We start from the raw sequence: 17184 nt of genomic DNA, 5'->3' as shown, positions 1-17184 counted from the left end.
TAAGAAATAGATGTAAAATTCTAAACAATTTTATCACCAAGACAAATACATATTGTGACATCCTTAAGAAGACAATGAGATAAAGATATTACATCAATAACTCTTTTTAAGTTATAAAAACATTCAAGCTAGAGATGGAATAATAGCTAATAAACAAACTTAAACATAAATGATTAATCAAACAATAATATATATGTAATTGTATAAATGATTCCTGCAACAAAACTGAACACATATTATACTTTCTACAATCTCCTATGAGTTCTTATAAAGTTGGTCGTGTTCATCGCCACAGCCGTCGAGCACACGTAAGCTCCACCTCCAGACAACGCCGCCGCCAGCAGAAAAACCGCCTTCCACTGCCTCGCGTTGAACAAAATCGCAAACGTCAGCGACAAAGCCGCCACCACAGACAACCGATTCTTCCATGCCTCAAAAGCTTTCACCACATTCCGGCAGTCTTTACAATGAACCACATGCCTAAAATACCTGTTAGCAAGATTCGGCGCGTATTTGATTCCGATCCCACCCTTTGCAGGCGAAGAAGCGGCAATGCTTGCAACAAAACCAGCAGGAGCATGCTCGACAACCGCGGGTTCGACTGGCAACGAAATTGTTGAATGCCCGAAATGGTACGGCATCCCGTGACCGACTTTATCCATCCATTTACGATACTCGGCAACCCATGTGTCGGATGATCTTAAGTTTAAATAAAGATCTTTCGTCGGTACTTTTTCTTTATACAAAATCTCGTTTTGAGACGATAAAAATCCCATATCTTGTTCGAATACTTTCCCAGCGTTTTGATGAAAATACCATTCCGGGAAAAACTTTGCTAATGGTGATCTTTTCGTGCTTCCGAATCGAACTATAAGCATTGACTTTCCTTGACCGGTCGGTCTACATAAGAAAAGACCTGAGAAGTAATTCGTCACACCGTCTTTGTCCACAATCTCACGGTTGTTTTGTAGATTACACGGTGCTTCGAATCTTAAAAAGTTTTGTGGCGTCTTATCGGCTTCCCGGCCCCAAAAACCCGCGAACCCACGCTCAGTTCTTTCTGTGACTTTGAAAAGTAGCGGTTGAGCGTCTTCCCGTTTGGCACTCCAATCAGTTCTATCGTGTGAGATCGGGACGTGAGCGGGGTCCATTAGGTTTTCGAGAAGAATCGAGTGATCGTAAGGAAGCTCGTGAATGGTTGAAATGTCTTTAAAACCGGGCCGGGCAAAGTTTTCGAACCACGGGATTTTGCTAGGGTTTGGTGGTGTTTTGTGTGACATCCATATCCAAACAACACCTTGTGAGTCTTTGATTTCGTATGTTTTGGTGCAGGCGGATCGAGGTATTTTTGCATTTGCAGGAAGCTGTATGCATATGTACCATGAAATTATGAATTAGTGACGCATGAAAATGCCACAACAGATTAAATATATGCATAGTTGTTAATAGCGAATAGCGACAAATAGCGACAAGGGACCTATATGCTACATAGCGAATAGCGACAAATAGCGACCGCTGTTTTATATATAGCGCTCCACTAGAAAAAGAATTTTGAAAATTTTTATATGTATATTATATCAAAATACCTTGGTATATATGCTATTTTACATGTATATTTAACAAAAACCTATAAATCCAGCTAGCTATATCTAATTGCTATTTACATAAAAAAAAAAACTAATTGTCGCTATTCACGATATCGGTCGTTGTGACCCAAATAGCGACACTTGGTCGCTTCGCTACATAGCGTGCTATAGCTGTCGCTATAGCCGATATTGACAACTATGAATATATGTAATAAATTAAAAAACCAACCTGGGGAATTTTGACACATTTGCCCTCATTGCCTTCAAACTGCCAGCCATGGTACAAACACTCCAATCTTCCATCAACAATTTGGCCCTCTGAAAGTTTTGCAAGCCTGAACAGCATTTACATGCAACCATTATAACGCGTGCATAACATATATTTAGCTTTCAAATTCTAACATAATGGAAGATAACAACTTTAAATAAACAATGATGAAGCAGGATTTGAAGAGATCACCTCAAAAACTAAGAAAGATGATTACAAGGAGACACAAATGATTTCTAAGTCTTTCAATTTCAAGTTTTGTTCAAGATTTACACACATTTATTGGTAGCAAGTGCCAACAAGTCAATAGACAACATATATGTTTTTCTCAAACTAAGGGGTTGTTTGTTTACCTCTTAATGAGGCTCTTAATGGTTCAGACATTTTACTGGTTCAGCACTTAATGGTTCAGACTGTTTGTTTCGTGAGCATATGTCTAAATGGTTCAAACATTTGCCTCTGAATAGTTAAGCATTAAGTCTGAATGGTTAAGACCTCTAATCTGAATTGGTCAGACATTTGCCTCTAAACGGCTAAGCATTATACTGGCTCTTAGTGGTTCAGACCTCTTACTGATTCAGCACTTAATGGTTCAGACCTCTTACTGATTCAGCACTTAATGGTTCAGACCTCTTATTGGTTCAGCACTTAACCATTCAGAAGTTGCCAAACAGCCCCTAAGATTGTATGGCTCTTATGGGTGGCAATCATGTTGGGTGGACAGGTTGAATTGATGAACCTGACACGACACGACCCCATATAAAAAAAAAAAATAAAAAAAAAAAAACCCATAAATCCCAAAACAGATTCCTACAAACAAAATATATGACATACAATAATCTAACATCAATGAAGTAATAAAACGAATTACCTGTGAGGACAGCGATCCTCATAACACTGAAGGTCTCCATTCCCATCACGATACAAGACAACTTGTTTATCAAACACAGTCAAACCCAAAGGGGCATCATCGGGTACATCTTTAGTTAAATACAGAGGGTACCATTCCTCTGTCCAGTCGTAACCCACCGGGTAAACTCTCCCTATCTGCTCTTCCACAAGCACATCTTCCGTTCCGTCACTGGAGGAGGGGATCTGTTGTTGTGGTGCGGCCACTGCAGCAGCACAGTTGAGGAGTGTTCGGGTGGTTCTGAAAAGGGTTGGTTTGTGGGTGTGGGTGTGGAGTGAAGGGGTTTTGGTGGTGTGGAAGAGAAGTGGGTGGTGGAGTAAGACAGCCATTTGCGTCGTGTCGAGTGATCTACGGTAGACATTTTGAGGAGGTTAAGAAGAAGAAAAAGGTGGCTTATTGTGTTCAACCTCCATTTTTAGCCACACGTTATTTAGGGAGGGCGGGGTGGATCAATTTTTTCTTGAGTAAAAGTCAAAACGGTCCATCGGGATTAGTCACTTTTTCAATTTTAGTCCAAAATTTGAACCTTGTGAATCTAGATCCTTGGAGTTTCAATTTTGTTGTCATTTTCATTCAAAATTAAAATCTGATAAGATTTTTCAGTTAACATCCAGTTTTTCTGTCTTTTTACTCTCTTTTAATGAAGGGCAAAATGGTATTTTAACGTTTTATTGTAACAAATTAAAAAAATCTGACCATTTTGCTCTTCATTAAAAGAGAGGAAAAAGACAGAAAAACTGGATGTTAACTGAAAAATCTTCACCAGATTTTGATTTTGGATTTAAATAACCCTAACTTTTATCAATTGGTTAATAGCACTCTCAACTTTCGATTTGTACCACATCACTCCCAACTTTTAACTTATTGTCTGATAGCACTCCCAAACTAACTGAACGCTAACCCGATTAGTTTTTTGATGATGTGTCACTTGTGTGGTGTCACTTATTGGCAGTTAACATGATGTCTGATTTGACTTTTTTGATAATGTGACAGCTGATGTGACATCTGACTTGGCTTTTTGATGACGTTGCAGCTGACGTGACATCTAGCTTGGCTTTTTTATGACATGGCAATTGCGTGGCACTGGTTTGTTGGTGTGGCAATTGATGTCAGCAAACAAGGTTAGTGTGGGAGTACTATCGGCCAAAAAGTTGAAAGTTGGTGTGGTACAAATCGAAAGTTGAAGTCCTATCGGCCAATTGGTGAAAGTTGAAATTATTTAAATCCAATATTAAAAAAACAATATTTTAACATGAAATAATATCTCTCGGCAATTGGACGAATGGTAGTCAAGTATCTTGCTTGTTTAAATAAAAAAGGCATCTTGTATGTGGAATTGGATAAGGCTCAATACGAGTGGTGTTCTCATATATGGCTTTGGGCCTATATGAGGAATCGAAAATGGAATCATGTACAACCAAATGGTGGCACTCATAAGACTCGTTACTTTATTCATCGTCTTTAAGGCGTAGAAAAACAATACCGATCAAGGCACCATGCCTCACAAAAGAAGAATCAATCAATGTGGTCAAAATAAGTATGTCAATGTAAGGGTAGCGATGCAGTGTTAACTACATTGAGCTTCCCTACTAAAAATTCATGTTTTAACATAACACATGTTTTGAGGTAAAAGAGGCTCGTTAAAGAGGACCGACACAAACTAATAATCCTTCAAAAAAAGGGCAAATATGCAACACGTCCAAAAGTGCTACTGTGCTAACTTCTAATATTGTGGAGGTCGCATTGTATATTTAGGGGTTGTTTGTTTTGCTTTTAATGAGGCTAATAATAGTTCAGACATCTTACTCGATCAACACTTAATGATTCAGACTGTTTGTTTCGAGAACAGATGTCTAAAGGATTCCGACATTTGCCTCTGAATGGTTAAACATTATACTGAGTCTGAATGATTAAGATCTCTAATCTGAATTGGTCAGACATTTACCTCTAAACGGTTGAGCATTTTACGGGCTCTAAATGGTTCAGAATATCTTACTGGTTCAGCGTTTAATGGTTCAAATGTCTTACTGGTTCAACACTTAACCATTTAGAAGTTGCCAAACAGTCCCTAACTTATTCAAGACGAAAGAAACACTTCGAAGATGATGCAGGAAAAAGCAACGGCTATATGGTATTTTCCTGCAAAACAAGTGATGCTCAAATGGGCTTCAAGCTCAAAAGTATATATGACAAACCTCAGCTAGGATCAAATCTTCTACTGAGATTAAAATTCAGAACACAAAATCCCAGTTACACATTTAACCAGCTCGGTAGCTCATTTTTTAACGAATAGTCAACGTTTTCAAACCATTAAAAACCAACTTGCGCTTCAGTTACTCTCAAGCCTAAGTTAGTACATACTTGCACACTCGTTTACCTAGGATGTCGGTAGATCACGTATGAGACAGGTTTCGGTAATCTTACACCCATACTTTGACTATAAAACCATGTCCCAAATTGGTGAAGAAACCATACACAGGCTCATACAGGTTACTATGCATAACTTAAAATTTTATACCAGCTTAATTTAAGCAAGTAACTATCTAAACAGGTCCAAACTCAAAACATGAGATGTATCGAAACAGCACAGCAAACTCGAAAACAGTTAGTTTCAGAAGCAAACAGTCTCATAACCAAAACTGCAACATGTTCATACAAAGCTTAACTAAAATGGAACATCAATAACATTAAAATGCAGAAGTTAAATTCCAACAAAATATCCTTTTAGTAAAGCAAAACTTAAAACCAACACGAAAAAGAATCACCGTTTAAAGGTCTTGTACGCTCAAACCTGCATCATAAACAATCAATAAGTAACCAACTCGACAAGGAAACAAAAAGACTAATCAAGTAGGCTGCTAACAAACCTGGGGGGAGAGATTGCTTCAACTTGTTGGCCTTCTCGGCATCATGGACACACAAAGTGTAAAGGTACTTTGAGCACCTGACCTTGAACTTCACAACATCTTTGCTCCTCTTGATTTTCACTGACCTGGCGTCTTTCCTTCTTGCGGTAAGAAGGAAATCCTTAATCTCGTGAATTTGCTTAGGCTGATCAATATCAATTTAAAAGTTAGATTCAACTTGAAGATAAACAAGTTCAATTGACGTCAAATCCAACTTAAATACATTACACAGAAACTACAAAAAACAAACGTGTTGACAATTTGGGATGAGCAAATGGTACCGAATTTACGAAACCGGCACCGGGTACATTTTCGGTACCGACTTTTGACATTTTCGGTACCGGTTCGGTACGGGTTCGGTACCGGTATTTACCGGTTTTTACACTAAAATACCGGTACCGTACCAGGTATATTTGGTACCGGTACCCACTTTTGGGGATTTCGGTACCGGTTAACAAATCATTTGCAGATAAACGAGTACAATTGAAATCAAATCCAGCCTAAAAAACATTACACAGAAACAAAAACACAAAAATCGCTAACGATAGCCTAATTTGCAAAATTTAAAACTTAAATTCGATAAATAATCACACGTATGAACTTTGCATTCAGATCCACTACTCAGTTCACAGGTCACATACTCATAGAACAGAAGATGATAACCTAATGCGCAGAATGTAATACTCAAAATTAACATAATAAGATGAACTATTTCTTCAAATTGTTTATGCGTTATAAAAATCGTGAAAGCTATATGAAAGCTGCATCTAAACATCAATCAGCAGATAATTAGTCAACGACAAAAACCGCCAATAAAACTGATTCTTCAAGATGAATAATCACTCAAAGAGCAGAAGATGATAACCTAATGCGCAGAATTTAAAGCTAAAATTCAACATAATAAGATGAACTAATTCTTCAAATTGTTTATGCGTTATAAAAATTGTGAAAGCTATATGAAAGCTGCATCTAAACATCGATCAGCAGATAATTAGTCAACGACAAAAAACGCCGATAAAACCGATTCATCCAGATGAATAATTACTCATAGAACAGAAATTGAAGAACAAGATCAAATCGAACAACAGAAAGACGTAATACAGCATGATCTTCAGCTTCAATTGCTAAGAAAAACGGATGAGAGCTTACCATTTTGGAGACAGAGAGATGACGGCAGATGAAACTGAAACCCTAATGCTGCAAAGAAAACAAGCAAAGGGCTTTATTATAAACCTAATAAAACCTAATGGGCAAAAGGTCTTGTGTGTTTTGTTATGGGCCTTAATAAATACGTCTTTGTTATTGGGCCCGTTAACCACGTTTCATTATGGGTAGAGAGGTGCACAAAAAAAATGGAACCGGGAAAAAAAGGGGCCCAGGTATTAAAAAAACTGTTTTTTTCGTACCCGAAACTGTACTCGACCCTACTCACCGGGTACGCATAGGGTATAGATTTCTACGTAAAAAACTGTACCCGGGTTTTTTAATACCCGAAACCGGGTTGTACCTGTACCCGACTTTTTTTATACCAGGAACCGGGATTTCCGAATACCCGAATATCGGTTTATTTTAATTGTTATATGTTTTTCTTTTTATAGTTTAATAATGAAATATTGTGATTTTCATTGTTAGAAAACTAATATATATCTTATGATAAAACATAAAAGCAAACTGTGAATACTTGTTGCATTAAAATGTGAATCTATGATTGTGAATATGTGATGCATTAAAGTGTGAATCTATAATGCACTAATTTTTCTGAGCTAACTCAAAATTGTGATGCATTAAAGTGTGATCATACTTTTTTTTTATTGTGAGCTAACTCAAAATAACAAATATGATCATATTTCTAAGTTTTAAACCGTGAGCTAACTCAAAAAAACAAACATATCCATATGTTTAAGTTTTAACCTTAAAATAAAATCCATGATTCCCATCCATCTTACAAGCATGCTTTGCTTGCAACAAAAATAAAAGTTAAGCTATCTTAGAAGCATGCTTTGTCTACAACATAAAATTAAAGTTTAGCCATAAGAGATTCGAAGAAGTTTTTTTTAATACCTGAAATGCCTGGTTTATTAATAGCCGATTATTGTACCCGGTTTTTGAAGAACCAGATCCATACCCGACCCGGAACCGGGTATACTCGGTATGGTTTTTATACTAGGAACGGAAAAAATTCTTTTAATACCCGGTATAAGTGATATCTGACCATACCCGAAACCGGTTCCATAAACGGAACCTGGTATTGAAAAAACCAGTTTTTATGCTAGGAACCGAAACCGGAACTGGCTCTTGCAATACCCGGTATAAGTGATACCCGACCATACCCGAAACCGGTTCCATTAGCAAAACCGGATATTGAAAAAACTTGGTTTGTGCACCTCTAATTATGGGAGTGTTCGATAAATTCAAAAATCCCAATGGTTTTAAGAAATGCACCAAATACAATGGAGAGTTGATTATTAAGGTGGCCAAAACAATCATGTGCTTGGTTATGCTAGTGCCTTGCTAGTTTATTTAATGATATTTTATGTTAGTTGTTAAAGAAAAAAGAGGTTGTGACCCGTAGCAGTGCAGTGCAGGGTGAACGAGCCAAGTAGATACCATGATCATGCCACAGTGCAGTGCAGGGTGAACGAGCCAAGTAGATACCATGATCATACCACACTGAGCTGGTGGTGCGTGGTGTGACCATCAAAGGGTTACCATGGATGTAACCATGGGTCCATGGCGTTAAAAAGATCTTGGGCATGATTCTCTATACATAATATTTGAGTTAATAAAATGAATACACTTATGCAATATTTTTTTATTATAATATTTAATCTAAGATTTAATCTGATTTTTCTTAAATAAATTGTGATCTTGAGCTTCTAAAAGATAAACTAAATAAATAGTCTTGCTTAATTTTTTTTTCTAAACATTCTAATATAATTTTAACGCAAATATGGTTGTTGAAGAAACACTGACCTACGTAGTGATTTCAGGCTAGGGCTTCAATGATTAGTGACCCGAACGCTTGGCTGCAAAACAGAAACACCGTTAGGACTCGTTACAGGAATGGGGTTATTCCTGTAACCACCCTCCGGCGTGAGAATAAGTCTCGGTTTTTTGGGAGTAAAGGAAATTGAGGAGAAGAAGTTATATGAGAGTAAGATGATCATACCTTATACGTTTACCTCTATTTATAGGTTCTCCCTTAGGGTTTCCTCTAACATAGGATATATTCCGATCAGTTAGAGATTTACATGATCTTCCCGAAAAGTTGGAGATTTGGTTGTGTAACTTCCATGCAGATATGGAAAGTTCTAGAATAATCATTTATATTTACATTAAAATAATAGGTTGTAACCGGGTCGGATTGACCGATGCGGGTCACACCTCATCATGTCCCCCCAGTCCGAGTTCATGGAAAGATTTTCATTAGCTCGGACTAAGAGAGAGAAAAGGAAAAGTTATTATACTATGCGTATTGCCAAATTCGTTGGGCTTAGTGCCGTTACGTTTTGGGGAAATGACGGCAAAAAGATAGGATGTGACAGTTGGGTCATCATTGGGATGACAACTGTCCTTACCCTGTATGGACACGTATTTCCGTCCGTACGTCTTTTTGAATTTGAAAAGTTGCCTTTGCGTATAAATAACAACTCTATATGTGAGAGTTCAAATCTCTCTCCCCCAAATCGTTCTCTTGTCATTCTTTCTGAAAAATGGCCTCGAAACCTAGTGAATCGTCTTCTTCCACTGCCGCCACTACCGACGTGCTGTTCTGTAAGTGGGGCGTGACGTCGTACAACAACCTTGTTCAAGATTATGGTATCCGGGCGGAATGGAACCCTGTTCTGCCGTCCAAAACCGACACTGCATTTCCCTTGAAGTCGGGTAAAATCACATTGTTTAGTGATTTCTTCAAGTTCTGTAATTTCCGGCTACCCATCACCAAGTTTCTTAAATCGGTGCTCGACTATTACCGTATTCACATATCGCAATTACATCCCCTTGGTTTAGTGAAACTTCGGCAATTCGAGTTTGTCTGCATTGCCCTAGGCCACATCCCGGAACTGGTTGTGTTTAGGGCTTTCTTCGTGCTTGTGTGGAAATCTCCTTTCTTTACCTTTGACCGGAGAGATACTGACGCGTCGTGCCTTAGGGATATTCCTACCAGTTCTAGGGACAAAGATTGGAAGAAAAAGTTTTTCTACATTGACACCGCTGTTATCCCTGGTGAAATGTACTGGAGAGAGAAAGGGCCAAAGGATAAAGTGAAAGACGATGGTCCGTCTGAGGATGCGTATGTATCGAATGTTCTGTACACGAAGTTGTGTGGCCGCCCTTCGAGTGTACGATTATCCCTGAAGGTGCTTTGGTGATGGCGGGCATGAGCTTGTTGTGGCCTGATATCCGGCGTTACCCTTCGTTCCAAAGGGATGATGCAGGTATGTTTACTTGTCATTAGTAATCTGTGTTGTTGTTTTCTTTTCTTTTTTTATTAAAATGCCCACACGCTACACAGGGGAATGGAGTATGTTTGACTGCATTGATCCTCCGCGGCATCTCGCGTTGAGGTCTGCCGACCGCGTGTTGGACGAAGGAGAGCTTGATGTGCTAGGGATGCACCTTGAGCAATTTATTTTACCTGCTGTACCGGCGGACCCAGCTGTATACATCTCCCCCTTGTCGGCTGTTGCAAATACCGGCGTGTCGGTATCGGAGAAAAAACCTGCTCGGATAAAGCTTACCGGGAAGAAACATACGGCGACCCATGTGGTTGTGACTTCCGTTGAGGAATCTGCCTGTGTTGGGCGTGATATTCCCCTTGCCGCCCCCATGGATTTTGCCATCCTTAGGCCTGCTAGCAGTGCCTCGTACTCCGCTTCATTATTAGAACATTCGAAATCGAAACGTAAGGCGTACATCAGCCTGATTGCATCTGGACTTATCAGCATTAATGTGACAACCGGTAATTAACGACTACTAATTACGTGATTAACAAACGTTTAAGGCGATAATAAATAATGTTTAAGGCGCGAATTAACTTAATTAGGCTCTTGGAACGTCTAGGAATGCATATCTAACCTTGCGGTGCGCGTATGGGGATTTGTGAGAAAACTGTTGTGCTTTAAACGATAACGGACTGAAACCGTACGAAATACTGACAACACCGACAAATACGAAGTTTACACATATAATTTAAATTTATGGATTCCGTTATACGAAATTATCACGCTTTCTAACGGCGCAAAACGCAAGCGAGAGCGGAAAACGCAGAAATCAGAGCACACCGTCAATCAATAACGAAATGGAAGCATCGGACTCGAGTTACGTCGCAATATTATCATATTATGATATATTTAACTTCGTTTTCAAATTTTACTATTCGTAATTAGAAACGGATCGAAAAACGATCAAGAAACGACGAATGAAACAATTTTTTTTTTCGCATTATAACGTAACCGATAAATTATGCGTCATATATATCGATAACCGATGCAATTTTTAGTGTTTTGACACTAAAATTTTATTTACGACAACTTATGAAGCTCGGGAACGAAAATGGGCTCTAAAAATGAATCGGGTCGCACGAAACGGGCTTGTGGGCCTGGGGCCCAAGCCCACTTGAAAGACCTAGTATATAAGCACCTTTTCTCACTCTTGGTCAATTGGAAACCCTAAATAAGTCAGCGCACACCACAACTCTCCCCTGATCCCCTTTTCTTCAGCATATACTCTAAACATCACCACAAACACCTTAAATCCTCCATTATGTCAAAATCCTAGCCATATCCCTTGCATTTCCTCTGCAGATTGTCAACCAAATAAATAAAAGAAAACAAACAAACAAACTCCATACACTAATATCTCCACCCTCTCGGCTCTCTCTCTGACGACGAAGACAAAAGAGGCCGGCTGACCACCACCCTAGGTGGCGGTGCTCGGCGGCTGGGGCGGCAGACGATAGTCAGCGACACAACACCCCCCCCCCACACACACACACTTGTTTACCTTCTCTAATTGAAACGGTCGACCACCACCATCGTCTGGTGGCGGTGTGGCGACGAGGTGAAAGGGAGATGGAGAGAGAGACGATGGGATAAGAGAGAGCGAGGAGAGAGAGAAGGTGGAGGGTTGATGACGGTGGCAGGAAACCGGCGTCGAGTCGATTTTCGATGACCGGCAACGGTGGTTCTGTTGTCCGACGGGTTCCGGTAAGACTCCCGACCCTGTTTCCCTTGTTTTCTTTCATTTCTTTTCGATTGATGCTCAGGTTGTGTTGATGATGATGTTGGATCTTCGGCTGTTGTAGTGACGATGATGATTTATTGATGTTGAAGGTGTAAAGATCTGCAGTTGATAATGATGTTTTGATCGGTCACAAGGCAGCGGGTTTCTTTTCTCATATTCAGCTTTGGATTCGTGTTCCAGGTTCTGTGACGGTTCGAGTTTTGGTTCAGATCTGGCTCAGATTCGTGTTGGGTTCTTGGTTTGAGCAGGGTTATAATATTCCAGATCCATGATACGGCTCGGTTCATACTGTCAGTTTGGTTTGGGTCTCAGTCTCGGTTCGGTCGACTCGGGTCAAACCGGGTCGACTCAGTCAACGCTGGTCAACAGAAGTCAACACAGTCAAAGCCACTCAAGACGGATAACAGCAACCTCGGTCCGAGTCAGCTCAGTTTGGTGCGGGTCAATGTCGAATGTAGTTCAGTCAACTTGGTCAGATTAGGGAGCGGTTCGGTTGACTCGGTCAAACCGAGTCAACTCGGTCAAACTCCGGTCAAATGAGTCGCCACGAGGCTCGGTAAAGCTTAAACATAGCAAATTATTTGTATGTTATTTTTAGATTTTATTAGTCTACGCGAACCGAGCTCGACCCGACTAACTAACGGTTTTACATTAGTGATTTGGTTTCGTAATTGACGTTTTGATATACTTGGCGTAAACTTTATATATAATGGTTGTGAAACATTGTTGAATTTTGACAAAATAAATCGACACGTTAGTTGTCGGGATCGTCCTAAAACAGAGGAAACTCTGTCCGATCTTCGCTAAAAACCCGTAACACAAAACTTATTATATTGTAAGAACGATATATATTGAAGTTCAAGTTTTTTTTACAAAACGAATATAAAGGTACATTAAATTTTGGCGACACTTTGTGATTTATAAAACGACCTTACGACACTTTGACAAAACACAAATTACTAGTTAACGAAGCATGAATACTTATGTAAAATAAATATAACGTATATATTTATCTTGAACGTTTTTATAAAATAAATGTAATTGTTTATATTTATTTCGAACATAGTTACTTCGTTTTATTTTATAACATAAAGATAATCGTTTATATTTATTTTAAAACGCCGACCTTAAACTCTCTTACAAACTAAATATAGTTTTTAAACTATTTCAAACGCTTAATATTCGTTTTAGACGTCAAGTTTTTTATATATATATATATACACACACACATATATATATATATATATATATCTATTTGTTTCCATCCTACGCAAATTACAACGGTATACTACCATGTCATATACGACATTTCGAAAGAGTCGTACTACTATTCACATACGCTTTCTACTTCACAACCAACACGACATCGCAGGTATATATTTATATTTGGTTATATATAAATATATATATTCTAAATCACTCGGAAAAACTAAGTCGTTTCCGAGACTTAGTTTTATCCCAATCATAAACGGGATCAACTAACAATAGTTTGGTTATTTCAAAACAAAAATATTCACACCTTCCTTCGTAGAGTCGTTTTGTTAACGACTCGGTAGAGCTCGGACACGTAGTTTAGCTACGTCAATTTAGTTAGAAACTTATAATTATTCCTTGATTAGGAATGCTTTAGTTGCACGCTAGCGAGTTCACATTCGTGGGATGACACTACGGAATCACGTTAAGCTAGCTTTGCACAGGATTGTCAAGGTGAGTTCATAACCCCCACTTTTTACGGCTTTACATTTTATAAATGTTTTCGGGGGTGGAAAGACATGCAAGTTTTTGCAAAAGAAAACACTATTTCGATGAACGAAAACACATATTTATAAACCATATTGCAAATGAATTTCAACGAACTCGAATGGTTTACGAAAGGTTCATACTAAACATACCGGTTTTACAAAACAAACGCGTATTTTCGCAAACGTGCATGATTTTCATAACTAGAGACGAGAATGTCCTAGTTACAACAACGGGACTGGGTTGGCCTGCGTACGAAAAACGAGATAACTCAGTGAGATCATGTCCCCCTTTTCTTTCAACATTTCGGTTTACAACTTTCGGGGGAAAATACATGTCAAACTTAGGTATGATTAAGTTATGAAATGAACTCTTAGATCATGTGAGCATAGGCTGTAACTGAGGTGCCATTAATCCTTTTGAGGACCAAGGAACAAAGGTTAGATCTAATGGGTACGGGCGAGCCCCACTCACGGTCCATGGGTGACCACTTAGAGTGCTGTTGTGTCCAGCGTCGAGAGTTCGACACTTAAATTGCCTACGCGGGTTGAGTACCTCCTATGTCGTCGCATATATTAATGTCCTCGCGAAACATTAATGATCAACATGTTCATAGACGCTTTACATACCAACTTACAACACTATAACTTTCAAATGTTTTTAATATTCATTTGACGCAAACTCGTAATACATGTATTTACAAACTTTGATAATGTTTTCAACTTATATACAAGTAAGAGGACGTGTTGGTCCTGCTTACAAATACTCTTTTGGGCTAGACTCACAACTTTCATATATCATGCCGAGAAAATGATTTTTCTATATTTTCTCAACAGCTTTTAAACCGGTATACAAAAAGATTTGTTTAAAATCTTTTTCAAAAAAAAACTATGAACTCGCTCAACTTTATGTTGACTTTTTCGCATGTTCTTTCTCAGGTTGAATTTTCAAAGCTATGGAACGGTTGGAATAGGAGAACCCATGGGAATTCGAGTACTTAGCGGTGTTCATTTTTTAGAAGTCTTAGCTTATTTGCTTCCGCTGTGCAATGAAGATACCGGTCCAGTCATGCCAGCTCTGATATTTCGGGGTATGACAATTAAGCCGGCGCCAGATCCCTTTCCACTAGATGATCCATCAGTGTATAGCTTCCAAGTCTGCCGGGCAGTGCTGGATTCCGGGATGTCCTGGACGACTGGGTCCACAATAGCTTCTCCTTCCGGTATTTCGGGTAGAAAATCAGCAATCACTTGCCCCTTGACTGCCGTTCGCTTCTGATATTCAATATCCAAGGCGCCAAGTTCAATAGCCCACTTGGCCAACCTGCCAGAAATCTCCGGCTTGTGCAGGACTTGTTGCAGCGGGTAATTGGTTAGGACTTGCACGCGATGTGCCTGAAAATATCTTCTCAGTCGCCTTGTGGCGTGTACCAGTGCTAAGACTAGTTTTTCCAGTGTGGGGTACCGCGTTTCAGGTCCCGCTAACACCCGGCTTATGTAATATATCGGTGTTTGCTTTCCATCCCGTTCGACCATGAGCACAACACTTACCGCCGTATGAGCTGCCGCTAAGTACATCTTTAGTACTTCATTGGGCCTTGGCGTTGTCAGCATGGGTAACCCCTCTATGAAACGTTTCATGTCTTGCAAAGCTTGCTCTGCTTCGTTGGTCCATTTGAAGTTTTTCTTGTTGAGGCAATCTTTTAACGTTTTTATGAAAGGTAATGATTTTTCGGCGTGTCTTGCTAAGAACCTGTTGATCGCTACTAATCGCCCATTTAGGGCTTGAGCTTCCTTCAGTGTTCGTGGGGAAGGCATTCGCGCTATGGCGGCTACCTTCTCTGGGTTGGCTTTAAAACCATCTCGGGTGACTACTACACCCAAGAACTTTCCTTCTTCCACCCCGAAAGAGCATTTCTTTGGGTTTAATTTTATGTTGTATTCTCTAAGCCGCTGGAAAGTTTCTTCGATATCTGCTAACATCTGCTTTTCTTCGCTGCTTTTAATTACAAGGTCGTCTACATAGACCTCCAAATTTCGCCCAGTCTGTGTCTCGAACACCTTGTCCATTAGCCTCTGATAGGTAGCTCCTGCGTTTCGTAGGCCAAAAGGCATTTTTGTGTAACAGAAGATGCCCACATCGGTGTGAAACGCTGTTTTTTCTTCATCTTCTTTGGACATCTTAATCTGATGGTATCCCTTATACGCGTCCAGGAAACATTTGAATCGATAGGGTACCAGGGAGTCGACCTTTAAGTCAATCTCGGGTAGCGGGTATGCATCCTTTGGGCACGCCTTATTTAAATCTTTGAAATCGATGCACATTCGCCACGTGCCATCTGGTTTTTTTACCATAACCGGGTTGGATACCCATGTATGGTATTGCGTTTCCCTAAGGATTCCAGCTTCCACTAATTTTCGTACTTCCTTGACGACCGCTGCCCGTCGGTCCGGGGCCATGCTACGTTTACCTTGAGCAACCGGCTTAACGCCTGGGAGTGTGGCGAGCTTGTGTTATGCTTTATTACGGGGGACTCCTGTCATGTCAGAATGCTCAAAAGCGAAAATGTCCACATTTCTTTTTAACAGTTGATTCAGGTCGTTTCTAACTTCTGGAGACAAAGTGTCCCCGATTGTGACCATCTGGTTCGGATGGCGTGTGCTTAGTACCCATCTTTCTGGGCCCGTGGCTCCGGTGGGCCCTTGGCGGCATCGTTTGGTACATAGTACTTCTCCAATCTTGTCACGAAACACAGTGGCGATACCTCGCGGTGTGGGAAACTTCATGAAGCCTCTTTCCGTGGAGACTATGGCATCCAATTTCCCCAGGTTGAATCTTCCGATTATCACATTGTGGTACGACTCAGCGCGAACCACAAGGAAGGTTAGTAGTATGGTTCTTTCTTTGGGTGACTGCCCAAAAGTTACCGGGAAAGTGATTTGACCAATAGGGTCTACCTTTTCCCCCGTGAACCCTTTGATGGGGGCGTGTACTGATTCGAGCAACTTTCTATCTTCTGGTTGCATTCTGTTGAAGCAATGTTCATAGATAATGTCTTCCGAGCTCCCGGTGTCGAATAGGATTCGCCTCATGTGGTAGTCTCCTACTGCCGCAGATATGATCAGGGCATCTGTAGTGAGGTGCAAGTCTTCCATCAGAGGTTCTATGGTCATTGTTGCCAACATCCAAGGTTCGAGCGTGGAGAAACTCCGTTTTGCCCCCTTCCCATATCCGCGTGCACCATGTTCAATTCACGCGGCCTCTTGCCTCCCGCCTTGTCATTTTCTTCTTTGACGACAGGCGGGCCTTGCTTGATGTCTCGTACTAAGTGTGCCAATTTTCCCGACTTTACAAAGTATTCGATCTGCTTCTTAAGCTGAAAACAATCGTTGGTGTCATGCCCGCTCCCCTTGTGGTACTCACAGTATTTACTCGTATCCTTGTTAGGGTTATCTTTCAATGGTTTTGGTGGGTTAAGCCTGAGGTTTTCTGAGGCTAAAATTTCAGCCGGTGTCTTGCTTAAGTTGG

The 17184-nt window shown here is 40.1% G+C and overlaps 2 protein-coding genes and 1 long non-coding RNA gene across 4 annotated transcripts; 1 reads left to right on the top strand and 2 right to left on the bottom strand.

Moving 5' to 3' along the window:
• Positions 1-140: 140 nt before the first annotated feature.
• On the bottom strand, positions 141-3184 carry LOC110926481 (protein TIC 55, chloroplastic). Its single transcript, XM_022170246.2, has 3 exons — positions 2726-3184; positions 1816-1921; positions 141-1364 (listed from the first exon to the last, which is right to left on the bottom strand). Exons 1-3 carry the CDS (start codon positions 3091-3093, stop codon positions 246-248), a joined length of 1593 nt encoding a protein of 530 aa, XP_022025938.1. The 5' UTR covers positions 3094-3184; the 3' UTR covers positions 141-245.
• Positions 3185-5364: 2180 nt separating this feature from the next.
• On the bottom strand, positions 5365-6936 carry LOC110922110 (60S ribosomal protein L38). The gene is made up of 3 exons (XM_022166439.2): positions 6820-6936; positions 5632-5815; positions 5365-5555 (listed from the first exon to the last, which is right to left on the bottom strand). Exons 1-3 carry the CDS (start codon positions 6820-6822, stop codon positions 5533-5535), a joined length of 210 nt encoding a protein of 69 aa, XP_022022131.1. The 5' UTR covers positions 6823-6936; the 3' UTR covers positions 5365-5532.
• Positions 6937-11407: 4471 nt separating this feature from the next.
• Positions 11408-13623, top strand: LOC118489080. Of its 2 annotated transcripts, XR_004886103.1 has the most exons (3): positions 11409-11879; positions 11978-12472; positions 13536-13623. It is a non-coding gene; the product is annotated as an uncharacterized LOC118489080 (long non-coding RNA). The 2 variants fall into 2 exon arrangements; XR_004886102.1 differs by lacking the exon at positions 13536-13623 and having other exon boundaries at positions 11408-11879; positions 11978-12647.
• The last annotated feature ends 3561 nt before the right edge of the window (positions 13624-17184 follow it).

Source organism: Helianthus annuus, chromosome 17 (assembly GCF_002127325.2).
Source record: "Helianthus annuus cultivar XRQ/B chromosome 17, HanXRQr2.0-SUNRISE, whole genome shotgun sequence".
Classification (NCBI taxonomy): Eukaryota; Viridiplantae; Streptophyta; class Magnoliopsida; order Asterales; family Asteraceae; genus Helianthus; species Helianthus annuus.
The sequence above is the reverse complement of the archived record's forward strand: the minus strand, read 5'-3'. Positions and strand labels throughout refer to the sequence as shown.

Coding starts and splice junctions, on each gene's coding strand:
- LOC110926481 (XM_022170246.2), bottom strand. CDS start 3,093: ATGGCTGTCTTACTCCACCACCCACTTCTCTTCCACACCACCAAAACC. Junction 1,922..2,725: donor GAGGATCGCTGTCCTCACAG/GTAATTCGTTTT, acceptor AATGCTGTTCAG/GCTTGCAAAACTTTCAGAGG. Junction 1,365..1,815: donor AATGTGTCAAAATTCCCCAG/GTTGGTTTTTTA, acceptor ATATGCATACAG/CTTCCTGCAAATGCAAAAAT.
- LOC110922110 (XM_022166439.2), bottom strand. Junction 5,556..5,631: donor GAAGCAATCTCTCCCCCCAG/GTTTGTTAGCAG, acceptor TTTATGATGCAG/GTTTGAGCGTACAAGACCTT.